The following is a 16,819-nucleotide window of genomic DNA, read 5'->3' as shown; positions in this document are numbered from 1 at the left end:
CAAAGACGGACAGGGGGCCCAGGGATTTGACTGACAAACGGAACCCCCCTCTGGCATATGAGCCCTCAAAATGGGCATGTGCAGGTCATCCATGAAGGCAATAAACTGTCAACGATTTCTGTGCCACACTTTTCAAAGCCTGCTCCTCTCTCGCCGCACACTCTGCAGGGCTACATTTGGAGCATGCCAGCACTCATTTCTTAGAGAAGACATGTTTAGTATTTCTCCGTTTCATTCTCCTGTCTCACTCTGGCTCTGTCTCGGTTTCTTTCTTTCATCACAAACTCGTCAAACGAGTGACCCTACTCCTGATTGGCTGGGTTCCCTTCCGATCTCCGCAGCAATTGGCCAGCCTAAGCAGCGAGGCTCTCTCTCTCTCTCATTTCCCTCCCTCTCACTCTTTCTCCGTCTTGGCTGTGCTCCAGGGTAGGGTGGTTTGGCATGACGATTTCTCAGGGAAGGAATGCTGACAACAGGAGCGAGTTACCAGGTGTGGCTGCAAGTCAGTTAACCAGAAACAAGGCCTTTCTGACAGATTGAGATGAGGAAGCAAGAAAAAAAAAATACAAGCACTGAGTCAGACAGACTGGTTTTGCTGTGTTGGTGTTTTGAAGATGTGTGTGTTTATCTTCAAACCTCCAGTAACCTTTTATAGTATCTGTCAACTTATGTATTTAATGATTATGATTCACCTGGTTTGTTGCATTAAAAGGACATTTTAGGATTAGGTAAAGTCCCTGTTAGAAGTTCTTCTTTGCACTAAATTCCCCCATACTCACACACACTCTGGGTATAGCATAACATTGTATGCTCGCCAGGGTATTTAACACCTAAGCAGACACTCTCTGAAGCCCCCCTGCCCCGCCTGCGAGTGTGAGTAGATATTAGTAACCAGGGATGCCGTGTTGATCCAGCTCCGCGCGGAGACCCTGTGTCAAGTGGACTCCTGCTGCCCTGGCTCCATCATTCATATCTGCCTGTTACGTTCCTCTGTGACCCGCACTGCCCCAACAGCGAGAGCATTCGTAAACTTAGCACCGTATATCACCGTTGGAGCAGCGGAGGTTCATACTGTATCCTCATACACGTTTGTACACGTGTCGCTCACGCCATTTTGAGTATGTCAGCGGGAAAGTGCTACCGTGGGTCAATTGGCAGAAGTGTGTGAAAAATGCTCTGACGTGCACACACACACATATTGACTGACAAGTGCATACATATTCGCACGCATGCTCCAAAGCATTCTTAACACTGCAAGAGCAGTTTTTGATATGCGACTTGAAAATGTCTGTAAAAGCTCCATTGGCTAGAAGAAACCAGGTGCCCACGTTAAACAGCGGTGGATCGCTGCCCCCACCGGCCCGCTTTCTCCTCAGGGTAATGTACACATTCTGAGCTGTATCCCAAGGAATGACCTCCACACGACCCCATAACCTTGCCTTTAATTATTTGTTTGAAGACAGCATGGAGTTCCCATGCTGAGAGGTACTCTGTGTACTATGTGTGCGTGTGTGTGTGTGTGTTGGTGTTTCTGTGCTCTAACATTGAGCAGAGGCAGGCCATAATAAGCTAGACCACCAGATGTAGATAATAAAACATGGGCTTTGGGTTGGAGGTTTTTTAGCTAGTGTCCCCTGTGAGCCTCCTGTGTTCTGGTTAGCCTACAGACACACTGGCGGTGGTTGTGGTCATGTCCACGGTGTCGATGTGTGGATTTACAGCGCGCATGTATGTTTTAGCGAGTGGTTGGGAATTCTCAGTCCCTGTGGTCAGCCTCTGTGTCTCTCACAGGGCCTTGGGTCCTCAGACCCATCCATCTATCTGTCCATCCCAGTTGACTGGCCTTCATCTCTGGAGGATTCCTGGTTGTGTTGTTCTAAGCACACACCATTAGCAGCTCACGGGTCGAGGGAAAACACTGTTATCAGGCCTGGGTCTGATAATCTCAATTGGCTTTACTCAGACTGATAAAAGGTGCTCTGAGGCCACGAGAGGGGCCCTTGGTCACCCCCCACTCCCCTCCAGTGCACCGCATCGCCTCCTGGTTACTGTGGCAACTTGTTTAGTGTACAAAAAAACAGAGCTTTTGTGTGTGTGTGTGTGTGTGTGTGTGTGTGTGTTTTGTGCTTGTGGGGAAAATATTTGAATATCCATATGTTTGTGTACACGGCAATGAGATGTTTTCATACTCAATTACCATTTCAGTGAGAACAAACACGCTGATAGCTGAACATCTCCCTGTATATTTTATGTGATACATTTCCTGTAAGAAGGGGGAAAAACACAAGAGGAAGGACTCTGTTCCAAGACATCTGAAAACGGCACTTTGATCACACGGCGTACTCTCTAGTACATATTTCCTCTGCAGTCAGTGGAGACTGTACGGGCAAATTTAGCACCTGGCAAGAACATTCCTAATATTATGTGTTAATGGTTATGTCCCAGAATAGGTAAGAATGCACATGGTTGTGATTTTAAGCCCCTTGGTGTGCCTAGAAAAGGGAGAAAGCAGGACATATATTTTGGCAGGCCTTACACTTTGAGCTCAAAGAGGGAGTGTGATACAAGGAATGTCTTACTGTTTACTCGCTCAGCTGGTTTTGATGCTCGAACCGTCTCTCTCTTTTACTGCAGGTATTTCTGACAGCATAGCTGAGTAAGAATGCTTTGTCCCCTTTTGTTCTATCAAAAAAATACTTTTACAGTTAATTAAACGTAAGCCTCACTCCTCTCTACAATCATATCATTCCCAATCCAGCTCTCTCATTTGAGCACTCCGCCTCCCGTCCTCCTCTTTCGGTTCTCTCTTATTGTCGTATAGATGTGTTTCATCTTTTTCTCTCAGGGGCCCGCGGCACCCCTGCGTACCTGCACTCTGGATGCCCCCTGGCAAATGAGCGCCACGGCTCTCTTTTCCCAACCGTGCATTTTGTACGTTTAACCATGTCACTTTGAGTCGGGCAGATTACAGCCGTTTAAGTTCATTGGAGAAGGTAAGGGCAGGTATCAGGGCTTCATGGGGGATTAGGAGCCCAAATTGGTTCCAGCTCTCCCTTCCTTCTAATGACCAGTTCTTTAACCGTACTGATGGTGCCGTGGCCTGTACGTTAGAAGAGGGCGGTGGGGCCTTCTTTTTATTTTTTTTCTCCTCTCCTCTGCTCTTTTGGAACCGGCAATGGACTCCATGCTGGACAGCTCCAACGTGATTTGAAACCCCTCCTTAATATCAACCACATGGTGGTACCTGTAGTGCTGAATCCACGCTATGTTTTTAGTATGTGAAAGTGATTCAGAGAGAGACACAGAAAGAAAATTTGGTAAAATGAAAAATGTGGAGAGCCTGCTTGGCCTGAGTGGCCAGCTTGTGTTTGACACAGCCCAAGGCATCCCATTCCGAGTTAAAAAGGTTGCCCCTGGCTGGCAGTCACCTCCAGATGACCTCCAACTCTACACTGGAAAAGCCACAGGAGCATGGCCGGCTGGGGAGGCTTTGTGGAGCTGCACTTATTCGCTGCTGTGGTGGTGATAAAACTTCAGACAGCCTAATTGATGGGCTCGCTGACATAACAATACCTTGTGAAAGCACCGAGTGGCCCATGCCTGGTCCTCATTTCTAGACAGCTGGAAGGGGAGCAGAACCCCCTACAATGCAGCCAGAGTGGGGGTCCCACAGAGGGGAAGGGTGGACGTGGGGGTGGAATGGTGCGGAGTAATGAAGGAACCATTTGTATCCTGCACTTTGCTAACTTAAAACCTGCTTAGAAATTCCATTCAGTGATAACACCCCAGAAATAATGTTGTTTTGGAGAAGGAACTGTAGACGGGATACCGTACACTGCGTATAAAGTTGGTGTGTGCTGTGTGCAACTGGCTGCAGGAGCGACTAAGAAAGACAGGGGGAGAGAGGGATGGGCCAGGATGAGGGTTCCTCTGTGCCCGAGCTGCACTTAATACTTGAGGAATGTCTCCCTGGTGCCCATAGCAACCAAACGTAATCAAAAGCTTTATTAAAAGAGGGGGGAATAGATCATAAGGAACATTAAAAGTATCCCTCACTGGGTTCCCAAGTCAGCACACAATTGCCCTTTTGTTTGTTGCTGTTTTGTTGTGAGCGCCTCTCTCAAGGACTCGGTAGCTAATGTTGCCATTAAGTCATGCAAAACTGTTTTGTCTTTGTGGTGGCTTGTGATGAATCTCTTCTGTGTGTGAATGCAGGGTGATTTAACGTTTGTTTTTCTCCTCTCTGTTTTTTTTTCTTCTTCTCTCTGCCAGGTTCATTAACGCCAGGAGAAGAATAGTACAGCCCATGATTGACCAGTCAAATCGAGCAGGTAAAAAAAAAAAAAGAACAACTCAGCCAATGTACAGCACGAGAATCTCTCTGTTTCCTTCCCCAATATGAAGACACCATTTCCAAATCCTTAACTGGCATGCACATCATGCCTGGAGCCCAGATTTTTTTTTTTTTTTTTTTTTTTAAGGAGCCCCTACATCTTCTCCCTCCCAAAAAAAAAAAAAAACCCTCACCTCCCTCTTCTTCCTCTCCCTCCCTTCATCCCGTTTCCCATTTTCTCTATGAGATGTGCTCAGCAGTGGTGCGGGCCGTTTGCTGATTGACTCTAATTGGAGATTTCCCAGTCTAAGTGCAGAGAGAGGTATATTAGCACTCTCTCTGTGAATTACTAATTGGACACAAGAGAAGTGCCAGAAACGCTAGTAGCATTTTATGAGTTATCTCATTTTTTTTTAGGCTGTTTTGTTTTTAATTTTTCTTTCCAATCCAGGTTTAGGGGGATATCCCTTCACTTTTTCTGCTGTGGTTTTTATTTTATTCCCACAAGAATCACTGCTCTGAATTTAGATTTTTTTAAGTAGTCATTCATTAAGCACATTTTGAAAAATCAAGATCACTATATAGCTACTTTTCAATTTAACAGTATCAATTAATATATTTTCAGTCATGAAATCTGCCCTTAGGGCGGGAGAAAGAGTTTTACACGATGCCTTGATTAAATCAGATCTTGCTTTAACGCCAGTGTAGAGAGAGATTTCCATTTGTTTAAAACTGATTATGAAAGGATTCAGATTGTTAACTCATAACATTTTATTTTCCATATCTACTCTGGTCAGATTACAAAAGGCACAAACTGAGCGGTAAACAAACCACTTTGTGATTCTGTGAAATGATTCACTCACCCTAAGCTTCATTGACTATGGCATTACCAAAAAGAAGCCGAGTAATTTGTCTCAGTGAGGGAAAAGCTGTTTTTGTTGATTAGCAAACTCCCCGACTTAAAAAAAGGTCCATACACACCGGGGCGGAGGTTGTTTCAACAAACACGAGCCGTGAATAAAATAAGATGTACTGATCGAAGTGTGGGTGAATCTTGTGTGGAATATTTGTCAGCACGCAACAAATGTGTGCCAATCAACAATCTCCAGAAAAACACAGCGTGACTAACAGCGTGACTAACAGCTCCCCCTAATCTTTATGAATTAGATTATCTAAGATAATACTGTTATAGTCCTGGAATACACTGTTTTCCACAATCTCTAAAGAGCATCAGTTCATTAGGGCTAATAATAGATAAAAACAAGATACAGCTGAGCAAAGTGATCCACTCCATTCCCTGTATCATGACAAAAAATCAGGTAAATCATTCACAATATTGAATGATTTAGCAGCTTTAGGATTACTGCATGTCATGTTTAAGAGTATATGACTGCTGATTTGACTACTGACTGGATGAACCACCTGCCACGGCAGGAATTCTTCCCATCCTGTCAAACTGCATGTTTTCTTTTCTCGGTCAGAGAACAATGTATCTCCTGTAAGTGTGGTTTTGAATGACACTGGCTGTGTGTGTGTGTGTGTGTGTGCGCGTGTGTGTGTGTGGGTGTAAGTGTGTGTGCTTGCATGCATGGGGGCCTACTGTATGCGTGTTTGCATGCCACGTGTCAGTCAATGCGGTCCACAAACATGAGCACAATGTCTTACAGTATGTTTGGGCTGAAGCTGGGACAATTGCTGATTGTCTGGTGTGTTTTCTCTTCTTCTTCCCCCTCCCTTTTTCATGTCCACGTTTTGACTACAATCAGGTTTTCTTCTTGATCCTTCAGTGAGCCAAGGAGCAGCATACAGTCCAGAGGGCCAGCCAATGGGCAGCTTCGTGCTGGACGGTCAGCAACACATGGGGATCCGACCAGCTGGTAAGTCCGTCCAGCTAACTTCATCCGTCCCTCTTCCCTCCGTCATGCCTGCTTTATCAGACACCAGTCTCACTTTTGGTTATCACACAGCTGATCAACACTGATCCTCTTGTTTGTAGCATGAGATTTAGTCACCTCAGCACGGAGCAGGTCCCCAAAGTCAGCCACGTAAACCTAACACTAAGTGCTACACAACAACAACGATAACACTTCTCTTTAAGAGTCCCTTCACCGATCTCTAGACTGTTTGTTGCTTGTCTTGCTTGTTTTTTTTTCTTCTCTAATCTAACACATCTGGGAAAATCCCTCACTAATAATCATAACAAAGGGATTTGCGGGATGCACTGCAAAAAATAAAAAAAATAACACTTCTTTACATCCATCACTTCCACCCTCCCTCAGCATCTTTCCCATCTGAGGCTAACCAATCTCATCTTCTCTATCTGTGGGTCTCCTCTGACCTCTCTGTGATTCAAACTCCTGCTGACACTTTTCTGGCGTTTATCTCCTCTTTCTAGGGCCTATGAGTGGAATGGGGATGAATATGGGCATGGATGGGCAATGGCACTACATGTAACCTCCATCTTGTAAAGCAAAACGCAAAGAAAAAGGGGGAAGTAAGTACTGGGCTCTTTTCCTTGTTTTTTCTTTTTTTTTTTACACTTTGGGGCTGTGGGTTTTATTATTTTTTCACCCACAATTCCCTTTTCACTTCACCTTCATTACCCCATCTTACCCTGGCCATAATTTTGCCCCGACCCCCCCCTTACTCCTTAGCATCAACAACTATGAGATAGCATGCATGGGTGTTTTAGCGAGATCCTTTAACGAGTGGAGGGGGGCCAGTAGCCGAGGATGAATTGAAGACTTGGGAAAAACCGTCCTGGGACAGAGAGGGACCCGACTTGTGGCGCCAGACAACAGGAACAACAACAGAAGAAGGAGGGGAAGAAACAACCTGGCATGGCATGCAGAAATTTATTTATCACAACAGCACCATCGCTCTCCCCATCCCGGACAGCCAATGCAAATGTTGGACATTTAGGGAAAAAATAACATCTCCAGGGGAAGGGGGCTGACGGGGAGAAATTAAGCAGGCTCCAGTGAAGCGATAAAGAAGGAGAAGTGAAACTGTCCTCCGAGTGACATAAATCTGTCTGGGGAAGGATTGATGCCCAAATTATCTTATATGCAAAGACGGGAACACCGCAGTACATTACGGCCCCTGAGCGAGATATACGGGCCGTGGGTGACATGGCCGATCCTTCACTGGGGGTTTGGTTTGAGCTGTGTAAAGGGAGGAATGAGTGCAGGGGGGGGGCGCTGTGTGTTTTGATTATTTTTTACTGGAGGGAGACGATTTAAAGGGGGGGGGGGGCCAGTGACTAGCCTGACCTGAGATTCACAGACAAGAGCATGGAGACATTGAGATAAATTTATAAGGTTGTAGACACAAGCATGACTGCATCTAAAAGGAGGGGGATCTCTTTCACACATACAGATACAGTCTCTCGGTGTTGTTGTCTTTCTGGCTTTCTCTCCCACACCCACACACACACACACACACACACACACACACACACACACACACACACACACACATAACCCTTATACAGCTAAATGGCGGCAGTCTGATTAAGCTGGCCATTCCACCTCCCGCTAGTGGCCCAGTGCTGACATTTGAAAAATCAAGACATATCACATCCCAAAGGCGGCAGGGCAGAAGAGATTTTATTTTAACACCTAAACTCCCTTGCCCAATGAGGCACAATATAATAACACTTACCTTGATTAAAAGAACCCTTTATATGTAAATGGAGACTGGATTTTCCAAAGGGTCACAGCGGCAATTCTGCCGACAGAGATCATTTCACCCCTCTAGTCCTTGCTTCCTCCCTCTCTCTCTCTCTCTCTCCTTTCCTCTGTTTCTCTCTGTCTCTCGCTCCTTTTCTCTCATCCCCTCCTGTCTTTGCTAATGGCAGCGGGAGAAAAAAAAAATAAAAAATCAGGAAGCAATGTTCCCTAAAACAGCCACACAGAGACAACATTTGCTCAGGTTGGCTAATTCTTAATACAGGGCTATATAATTTTGAGACTATTTAATTACGTAACATACTTTATGCTTCATGACCAATTACATTAATAGCTTAATACAGAGGAATATTATCCTCTCTTGATTTGATTACACAGCCACACAATATGGTATATTTGGTACTTAATTATGGCCAGCCATTGAGCAGGACCGCTGTGCCATAACAGAAGTGCAGCACAGCCAGTAAGGGAGGCGAGCATGCAAAGATGGAGAGAGAGAGAGAGAGAGAGAGAGAGAGAGGCCCAGTCTGTCCTCAGTTATTGTCTTCAGATGGTTTTACCACTCTTGTTAATAAAGGAGGGGGGTCTCAGATCTACTTAACGGAATGACTGCAGCTTACAAGACTGGAGATTACCAGCTTACAGTGTCAAAAACATCTGCTGGGCCCTTTAACAGGAGCTGCTCTAGGTTATATGGAGGTGAGGGCACCCATCATACCCCAACACCCTGAATGATTTATTTATTTTATGACCCCAGTAGTGAGGTTTTAAGAGACCTGCTCTGACAAACATGTGCATTTCAAATGAACTGACATGGAAGGGGGGGGGGGGAGTATTAGAAAATGGCACAGCTTTCAACCAATGAGACCGGTCATCAATCTTGGCCTTTGCTGTCCCTTTTCCCCTCTCTACTTTCTGTCCTCCTCCTCCTCCTCTTCCCCTCACGAGGCCCTCCAGTGTAATTTCTTAATTGCAGTGTACTAAGGTGGAGGAATGCAGAGACTGAGCATGCCTAGTGACCTTGCAGCGACCTCTCCCCTCCTATTACAGCTTCTAATCCCCCAGGGGTTCACATTACAAAGCAGGTCGGCCCAGACCCAATCCCAGACCCAGGCCCCCTGGCTCCAGCAGGGACCCCCTGCTCTCACTTGTCTCTCCCCAAGGTCCAGGCCTCTAGACCAGCCATGTTCCCATACTCCAGGCCCTGGATCCAGTGCCCCTCCCTCCCTCTCTCCCTCCCCTCTCCCCTTTATACATCTTACTTTTTTTTTTCTTTCTGATTACCACAAACAGTCATGTGAAAAGCCAAACAGTGGCACTGCTGAGCCAGCTCTGTGTCCTGGGTCCTGTCACAGTATGAGAGATGCCAGCATGCTGAGGTCTCTACACATATGAAGTGGAGTCCATCTTAAGGGACATCAGTATACCCCACATGCTCCTCCTTTCTTTTATCTCTCCTCACTTCCTTTTATCTTTGCTACACCCTTCTTCGACTTCCTGAACCCGCTCTCCATGCATCTAAGAGCAGTACTTTGTTTGGCTTTTTAAAAAAAAGAAAGAAAAAAAGCTGTTTTTCAGGGGTGGAACCAAGCCTTTAATGCTCAATGTCTTGGTGCTACAGCTAACGGAGTCCTAAATTATTTAATAACTTCTTTAAGGGATCCTAAATCAAATATATTCACAGAGGCACGTCCCCATGAGAGCGTGCCTGTTCGGTCTGTCACTAAAGTCAGCCGGGGAATTGACTGTTTCACTTGTAAAAGTATTAGCACTTCTCCACATCAATACGGATGGTTGGTTTTCCTCACATCCTCCAGGACTACAGTGTCTGTGGATGACTGAGGATCATTTTCCAACCTGAGACCTGACCACAACGCTATTGGGCATTGTAAACCACTCACCATAGCCTAAAATAGCCCAGCGCAGTAATGTCTCTCTTTACTCGTCGAAGCTAAAAGCGCTGGTGCAGTGTCATAAAATCTGATAAGCTCTTTGTTGTCCAAGTTGTTTTTTGAATTAAATTAAGACCTGTTAATGGTGGAAGGATCATGTCAAAGCTGCAGTGAGAAAATAGTTTTATTGACTGCGTAAATTCATTTCTCTCCATCATCTCGTCTTCCTTCCAGGTCTGCCAGGCATGCCAGGGGAGTACGTACCTCAGAGCGGTCCTATGGGCATGAGCATGGCCCCGCATACTTACACCAACCCTCATCAGATGACCTCTCACCCCTCCCAACTCCGACACGGACCCCCTCTCCACGCGTACCTGCCCGACCACCCCCACGCCCACCACCCTCCCCACCACCACCACGCCATGCTGATGCATGGAGGACCCTCGTCACACCCAGGAATGACCATGTCTGCACAGAGACCCCCTTTGCTCACTCCCATTGACCCCAGTACTGGAGGACAAGGCCTGGACATCCATGCCCAATAGTATAAGGGAACTTTGCTACCACGACAACAGCAGCTACTACAAGAAAACAGTTTTAAAAAAAGAAAAATAAAAGAAAGAAAGCAGCAGCCCACGATAAATCCTATTTTGAGACTATTTTTAAGAATAAAAAGCGAACCCTTTTGACCAGAATTTGACACTAAAGAAACAGAATTCCAGATGAGCTGTGATAATTCTTTTTTTTTTTTTTTTTTTTTTTCTTTTCTTTTTAGACTTGTCAATTTTGTTACTTTCATCCAAAACGGAGGACCAAGCTGACAAGAACACTTTGTAAAGTCTTGGGCTTTTGGTAAAGATCAACAGAGGATGTTTTGACGTACACGTGTGCAAAGAACGGACAGATGCACATACTCAAACACACACACTTTTTTCGCACACTCACTCACTCACTCACACACACACACCGTCATAAACATGTTTCAGTACACTTTTCATGTGACGCGCTCAAACGCTTCTAAAATACAAAATCACTCTGGAAGATTTAAAAAAAAAAAGAAAAAAGAAAAAGAAACAACAGAAAGACTCCAAGAGTTATAACTACTGTAGTATAAAAAGTATAGATAAATAAGTTAAAACTTGTGCATTTTTCGTTGATCACATGGTTTATGTTTCCTGAGCTAGTTTTAGAATTAAAGGTTAACCTTTTCTCTCTCACACTGTGTGTGCTCCTTCCTGGAGGAGAAACTGTCTCGCAGCACAGCACTATAAAAGAAAAAGAGGAAAAAAAAAAGAGGAAAAAAAAAAAAACAATAAGAAGATGGAACATCTCAAAAAGGCTCCAAACCACAGAGGGCAATCAGGTCCTGTCCCCCATAAGAACAGGGCATGATGGGAAAAGGCTGCTAAATGACACCGGATCTCTCCAGAAGATTCAGTTTGAACATTTGTCATGCCCCTCTTTTTTTGGTTCATGAATGAATGTTGCCCTGTAGGTTTTAAAGGAAAAAAAGTTCTTCGTTTGAATTGCCCAAGCACTGGATTGTGTTGGTTTTATACATTTTTATTTTAATATTATTTTATTTTTTTGTACCCTGGACTCTCATTGGTAAGAGCCTATTGAAGGAAGCTTAATAGTGGAAAAGCAACATCCTAACGGCGCTTCTTTACCCTGCGGATCAACACTCTTGCCATAAGGACAATACTGACACAAACGTTGAATCTGTGGCACTGGAGAAGCATTTGATGGTTGATGCACCAAAAAACCTATAAAAAAAAAAAAAAAAAAAAAGAAAAAAAAAACTTAAATTATGAACTCAATGCTTTTTGGGGAGGGGGGGGAAAAAGCTGAGAGAATATTGTAACAAACTTCGTACAGAGTTCAGTCTATTAATTGTTTCATGTTAGATATTCTATGTGTTTACCTCAATTGAAAAAGAATGTTTTTGCTAGTTTCAGATCTGCTGTGGCATTGATATTGTATGTCCATGAATTCCTTCCTTTTTCAGCACGTGTTCCTCACTAGATGATAAGATGCCGTCTCCCTTAAGCTTTGTCAAAAATACATTAAATACTTGTATGAGGACTGTGACGTAATGTTTAAAAGGTGTTCAGTCACAAATGCTGTAATAAATATTTCATTTTTGATTTTTGTTAGATTTTTGTGTGATTAACTGTGTTATAAACCAGAGTCTTTATCCATGTTTCCCATTTTTAATAGTAGAGCAAGATGAATTGGTTTATTGTCATTATTATTGTTGTTCAGAAAACGTGTTTTGGGTACGTTGTCGCCTGTCAACAAGGTCTTCATTTTTTATTTTTGCAAATGGTCAAAAAAAAAAAAAATACAAAAATCAAGTTCCCACTTTTTCCTGCACTCTATTTACACTAACTTGTTAACCAGACTGCCTGTTTGGTTATCAAATGCCCTCTTTAGAATGACAAAATACCAAATTATGGTTGAAATATATCTTGCCATGGTTATTTATTTAGGCACACAAATATGTCCTCGGAATTATAAATTACTGTCAAAATGTAAATGGAAGGTGCAAATTACACAGCAGAGTCACCACCAAGCCAACTTAGTTTAAAGAGCAAAAAAAAAAAAAAAAGACAAACTGTCAGCAGTGATGTGGTGGTTTAAAAAAAGAAAAAAAGGCCTCAAGTTTTTAAACATATGAGACAAAAAAATGGCAATATAAACCACAATAAATTACGTTTTGGGAAGAACATTTATTTTACACTTCATTTCATGAAAAAAAAGCCCAATTTATTATTTACAGTGATGAATACTAATTAATAAAATGAGGATTCAATCATATTTTTGATGTTTCTACTGATGTAAAAAGGTTTTAATTTGTAAAAAACAAACAAAAAAGAAAGTTAATTTACTTCAGATGGATTCACTCTTCAAACAATAGAACAGGGATTTGTCCCCAGTGTAATTGCTCCTGTAGTGAGAACCACGGCTGGCCCTCTCTGCTCATTTCTGCCGTTTTGCAGCGCCGCCTGTCGGCCTGATGTGGCACCGCCGTCCGGGGAGATACACAGATGGGCTTTGATAGGCTATCTCCTCTCTCTTCTCTATCTCCTTTGCCTGTGTTTGCCCGCGGCCATCCAAGTCGTAGCCTTAAACCAGAAATGACAACATCACTTCGGCTGAAATATTTTCTGTCCTTCACATGGAAGTTTAAATATATGTTATGTTCAAGGATTCAAGGCCTTGAATATATATTTTTAGATATATATATGCTTTTTTAATTTTTATTACGAACACTGGTCCTCACTGTCTTGACCCTGTGTGTGAATCAACAAATATAATACGTGGCCAAACTCGATAATAATAATACTTATTATTATAATAATAATAACTGTAGACATATTTTATTATTTGTATTTAATTCTCTAAAAAAAGCAGGCCTGCTGAGGTTTTCGTTTATAAATTAAGTTTTTTTTTATTCTCAAGTTTTTTTTCCTCCAGGTTTTTTTTGTTTTTAAAAAAAAATATGACTTGATTCTTTATTTATTAATTCTATTTATTAATTTGTAATCAAGCTAAACTTTCGTAAATTGCCATTAATTCTCTCTGCAAACACAGATTCGTTTATCCAGCAGCTGTAGGTTTATTCATGTGGATGTTTTTGGATGTTAAAAAAAACAAAAAAATCACAAAGACATTTATTCCTGGTTTAAATCTGTTTCACACACTGAATATAAGACCCCCCCTCTTTTTAAAAAATCTAATATCAACAGTTTATTTCATGTTTTTATCTGTGCAGCCCACAGCGTCGTTTCCTTGAAGGTTATTTTTAGTATTTGGGTTGAATGTTGCGCAGGTTGTTGTTTTTCTTTTTATTGAAATTCCGGACATCAACAATCACACTTGAACAGTCACACACACACACACACACACACACACACACACACACACACACACACACACACACACACACACACACACACACACACAGGAATGTTTAGGCCTTGACCAGGTAGAAAACAGATATTGACATTAGATATTTAGATATTTAGATATTTAGGTATCTAATGGTTTTACACCACAGTCTCGTTAATGATGCATCTTCTTCTCTCAACTATCCTGAACCCTAAAAGCTTTTTTTTTTTCCTTTGGTTGTTTTTCTGCTGCTCCATTATTCTGTGGATAAAACGGAAGGAAGAAGCCCTCCGTTTTGTGCGGAGATTATCAGATGAAAAAAGGGAGAAAACGTGAGGATTACTGTGGATGGAGAGGATTTTAATATTAATAGTTTTTTTTCTTTTCTTTTTCCTCCCTCCACCACCACCACCTCCTCCTCCTTCTCCTCCTCCTCCTCCTCTCTTCCCCCCCACCCCCCCTTCTTCTTCCCCGATGAGACAGAAGGTAGATTGCCTCTGCTGCTTTCCTTTTGCCGATTCGGTGTGACAGGGATGATGGATGATCCAGCCGAGCTAAACAACTCCTCCCCTTCATCTCCTCCCTGTCAAAGCCAGTCCGGGCTGCTGCTGCAGGAATAAAATAAGGAATATATTCCCTCTGCACTGCTGCACAATGCAGCCCGGTCCTCTGGAAGACACTCACATCGCCCGTGCAACAATATTAAAAGTCCACACACACACACACGCACACACATACAGTTTCCCCAGCTAGAAACACTATATGCGCGCGTTTGTGTGTGTGTGTGTGTGTGTGTGTGTGCGCGACAGAGGCAACATGTTAATAATGCTTATGTTATTGGCTCTCTGTATTTCTTTTTTTTCTTCTTCTCTGCAGAGCATCTGGTAAAGTGGGGTGTATGATCTCAGAGAGAAGAACCGCAAATGTGTATTTTTAGATATGCAAGTGCATCTGCTGGCACCGAGGGAGAAACACACACACACACACACGCACACATACAAAAAAAAAAAAAAGTTTAGTTTCTGCTTTGTTTTTCTTTCAAATTGCTGATTTTGGATAGTGGTCATAAAAATGGACGTGCACGCAGGGGCTGAGTGTCCTTCGCTTTGCAGCTGGCTCTCCCCAAAATGGCTTGCTCTGGGGGACAGTTTTTAGGTTTTGTGTATGTAGGCCTGTGTGTGTGTGTGTCTGTGTGTGTGTGTCTCTGTGTGTTGTGCTGCCCTCCTTTTTTTTTTTCAACATTTCAGCAGTTTTCTCTCCTCTTGCCATAAGGTGTTTCTATGACTACGTTATGTAGGCCTGTGTGAGCGGGTCAGAGGCGGGGGTCCCTGGGAGAAAAGGGCCGCATTTGGCTGATCATTTATCAATGTCAACCGCATAATGATTCTCCCTGCAGTCCCCCTATTGATGAGGATAATTACATTAGCTCAGAGTGACTGATCAATAAAGCCCAGGGAAAATGGTTTATTATAGCACCACCGAAAAGGCTTTCTTTAAGAGGGGACTGGCTGCCTCTCTCTCTCTCTCTCTCTTTCTCTCTCTCTTTCTCTCTCCCTCTCTCTTTTTTTAATAAAAGGCAGGGTTGATCTGCACAAGCAGAAAAAACTCCGGAAAGATAATCGAGTGAGAAGCAAAAAAAAAACTTCATCTGGACGCAGATTTCATGCAGTGATTTGGACTCTGAGTGTTGTTTCTATTTTTTTTTATTTTTCTTTTATTTCCCTGTGATTTTAGGGAAACGGGATTAGGAAAGTGAGTGCAGCTTCACACCCAGCTGCTGGAGTCACATAAATTCACGTCTTGTTTGATTTTTTTTTTGTTGAAGTCAAACTTGAAGTGACACAAGACCTAAAAAGGCTTCCCACCCACCTTACAGTTAGTTAATGTGTGATTACACATGCAGATATTTTTGTTTTTTTATCGTTTTGTCTGCAAAAAAAACATTCAAATGGGAGTAACACCTGATGCAGTGTCCAAAAAAAAAATCTAAAAATCAAACCGGCCTTGAGGAGGAAACAAAAGGAAATCTTATTCTGTTGGTCAAACACTGAAATAAAGCAAATATCCCCAAAAGACGCGCAGGAAAAGCATTTCTGACCCTTCTCTCTCTCCGTGTGTGTGTGTGTGTGTGTGTGTTCTTTAATTGTCAACAACTCATCCCCTGCAGGAATGTTGCAAACTCTTTCGCCTTAATTCTCCGTGGTGCTCCGCGCCAGCTCCCATTTACCGCTGATGAACGTGTCTGCAGGAGACAGCTCCATTATCTATTTATCATTTATGATAGTATTTCCTCAGACAATGGAGGAGGAGGTGGAAGAAGAAGAAACGCGCCTACAGATGGTGGCTCTCCACTGCCCTTTTCTTTTTTGAAACAAACGCGCACTTTCCTCGTTTATTCGATGATAAATAAAATGTTATCTTTTCTTTTTTTCATAGAAAGTGTGAACAATCAGGCTTCAAATTAAAGCTGGTTTTATTGTGCACACTATTTTTAAAAACAAACATTATTATTATTATTTTAAAAAAAGACAAATCATGAATAAAATGGAGAAAACGTTGCATTATTATTTATTATTAGTTTATTAGTCCACGTTCCGGGCGGATTGGAGCACATCAGAGTGTTTTGTTTTTTTAGTGGAAGCATCGTGAACAAATCTGACTAGATGGGTGGTATTCAGGACTTTTCGTGACTACTTGAACATTTTTTTTTTCTTCACACTTCAGCGGTGCTTGTCCTCTTAAAAATGACTGACAGTCACCCTTACTCCCCCCACCACCACCACCACCACCCACCAACCCACTACCTCCCTCCTTACCCCTTCTCCCAACACAACACACTCAAGCCGCAAAAAAATAAATCTTAATGATGTGAGAATTATAATTAGTCAAATAATACAGCTATAGGGGTTTGGAATGAGCAGAAATTTGCAGTGACCAGTGGTGAAGGAGCAGAAGAAGAAAAAAAGAGACGGCATGTGAGTGCAGAATAAATAAAGCGCAATAAAAAGGAA

At 42.8% G+C, this 16,819-nt stretch overlaps 1 protein-coding gene across 8 annotated transcripts in view; it reads left to right on the top strand.

Annotated features, from left to right (window-relative positions):
• meis2a (Meis homeobox 2a) overlaps positions 1-12,061 on the top strand; it is an 80,796-nt gene extending 68,735 nt beyond the window's left edge. For 3 of the 8 annotated variants that reach the window (XM_027275129.1, XM_027275128.1, XM_027275130.1), the window contains exons 10-12: positions 4,273-4,331; positions 6,100-6,210; positions 10,149-12,061. In XM_027275129.1, coding sequence (XP_027130930.1) covers positions 4,273-4,331; positions 6,100-6,210; positions 10,149-10,459 — 481 coding nt within the window. In that variant the 3' untranslated portion in view covers positions 10,460-12,061. Of the gene's footprint in view, positions 1-4,272; positions 4,332-6,099; positions 6,211-6,728; positions 6,828-10,148 lie in introns of all 8 variants that reach the window. The other 5 variants (XM_027275132.1, XM_027275133.1, XM_027275134.1 and 2 more) reach the window with 3 other exon arrangements.
• Positions 12,062-16,819: the final 4,758 nt, after the last annotated feature.

This window comes from Larimichthys crocea, chromosome XXIV (assembly GCF_000972845.2).
Source record: "Larimichthys crocea isolate SSNF chromosome XXIV, L_crocea_2.0, whole genome shotgun sequence".
NCBI classification, from domain to species: domain Eukaryota; kingdom Metazoa; phylum Chordata; class Actinopteri; family Sciaenidae; genus Larimichthys; species Larimichthys crocea.
Note: the sequence above shows the minus strand (reverse complement) of the source record. Positions and strands in the feature narration are given on the sequence as shown.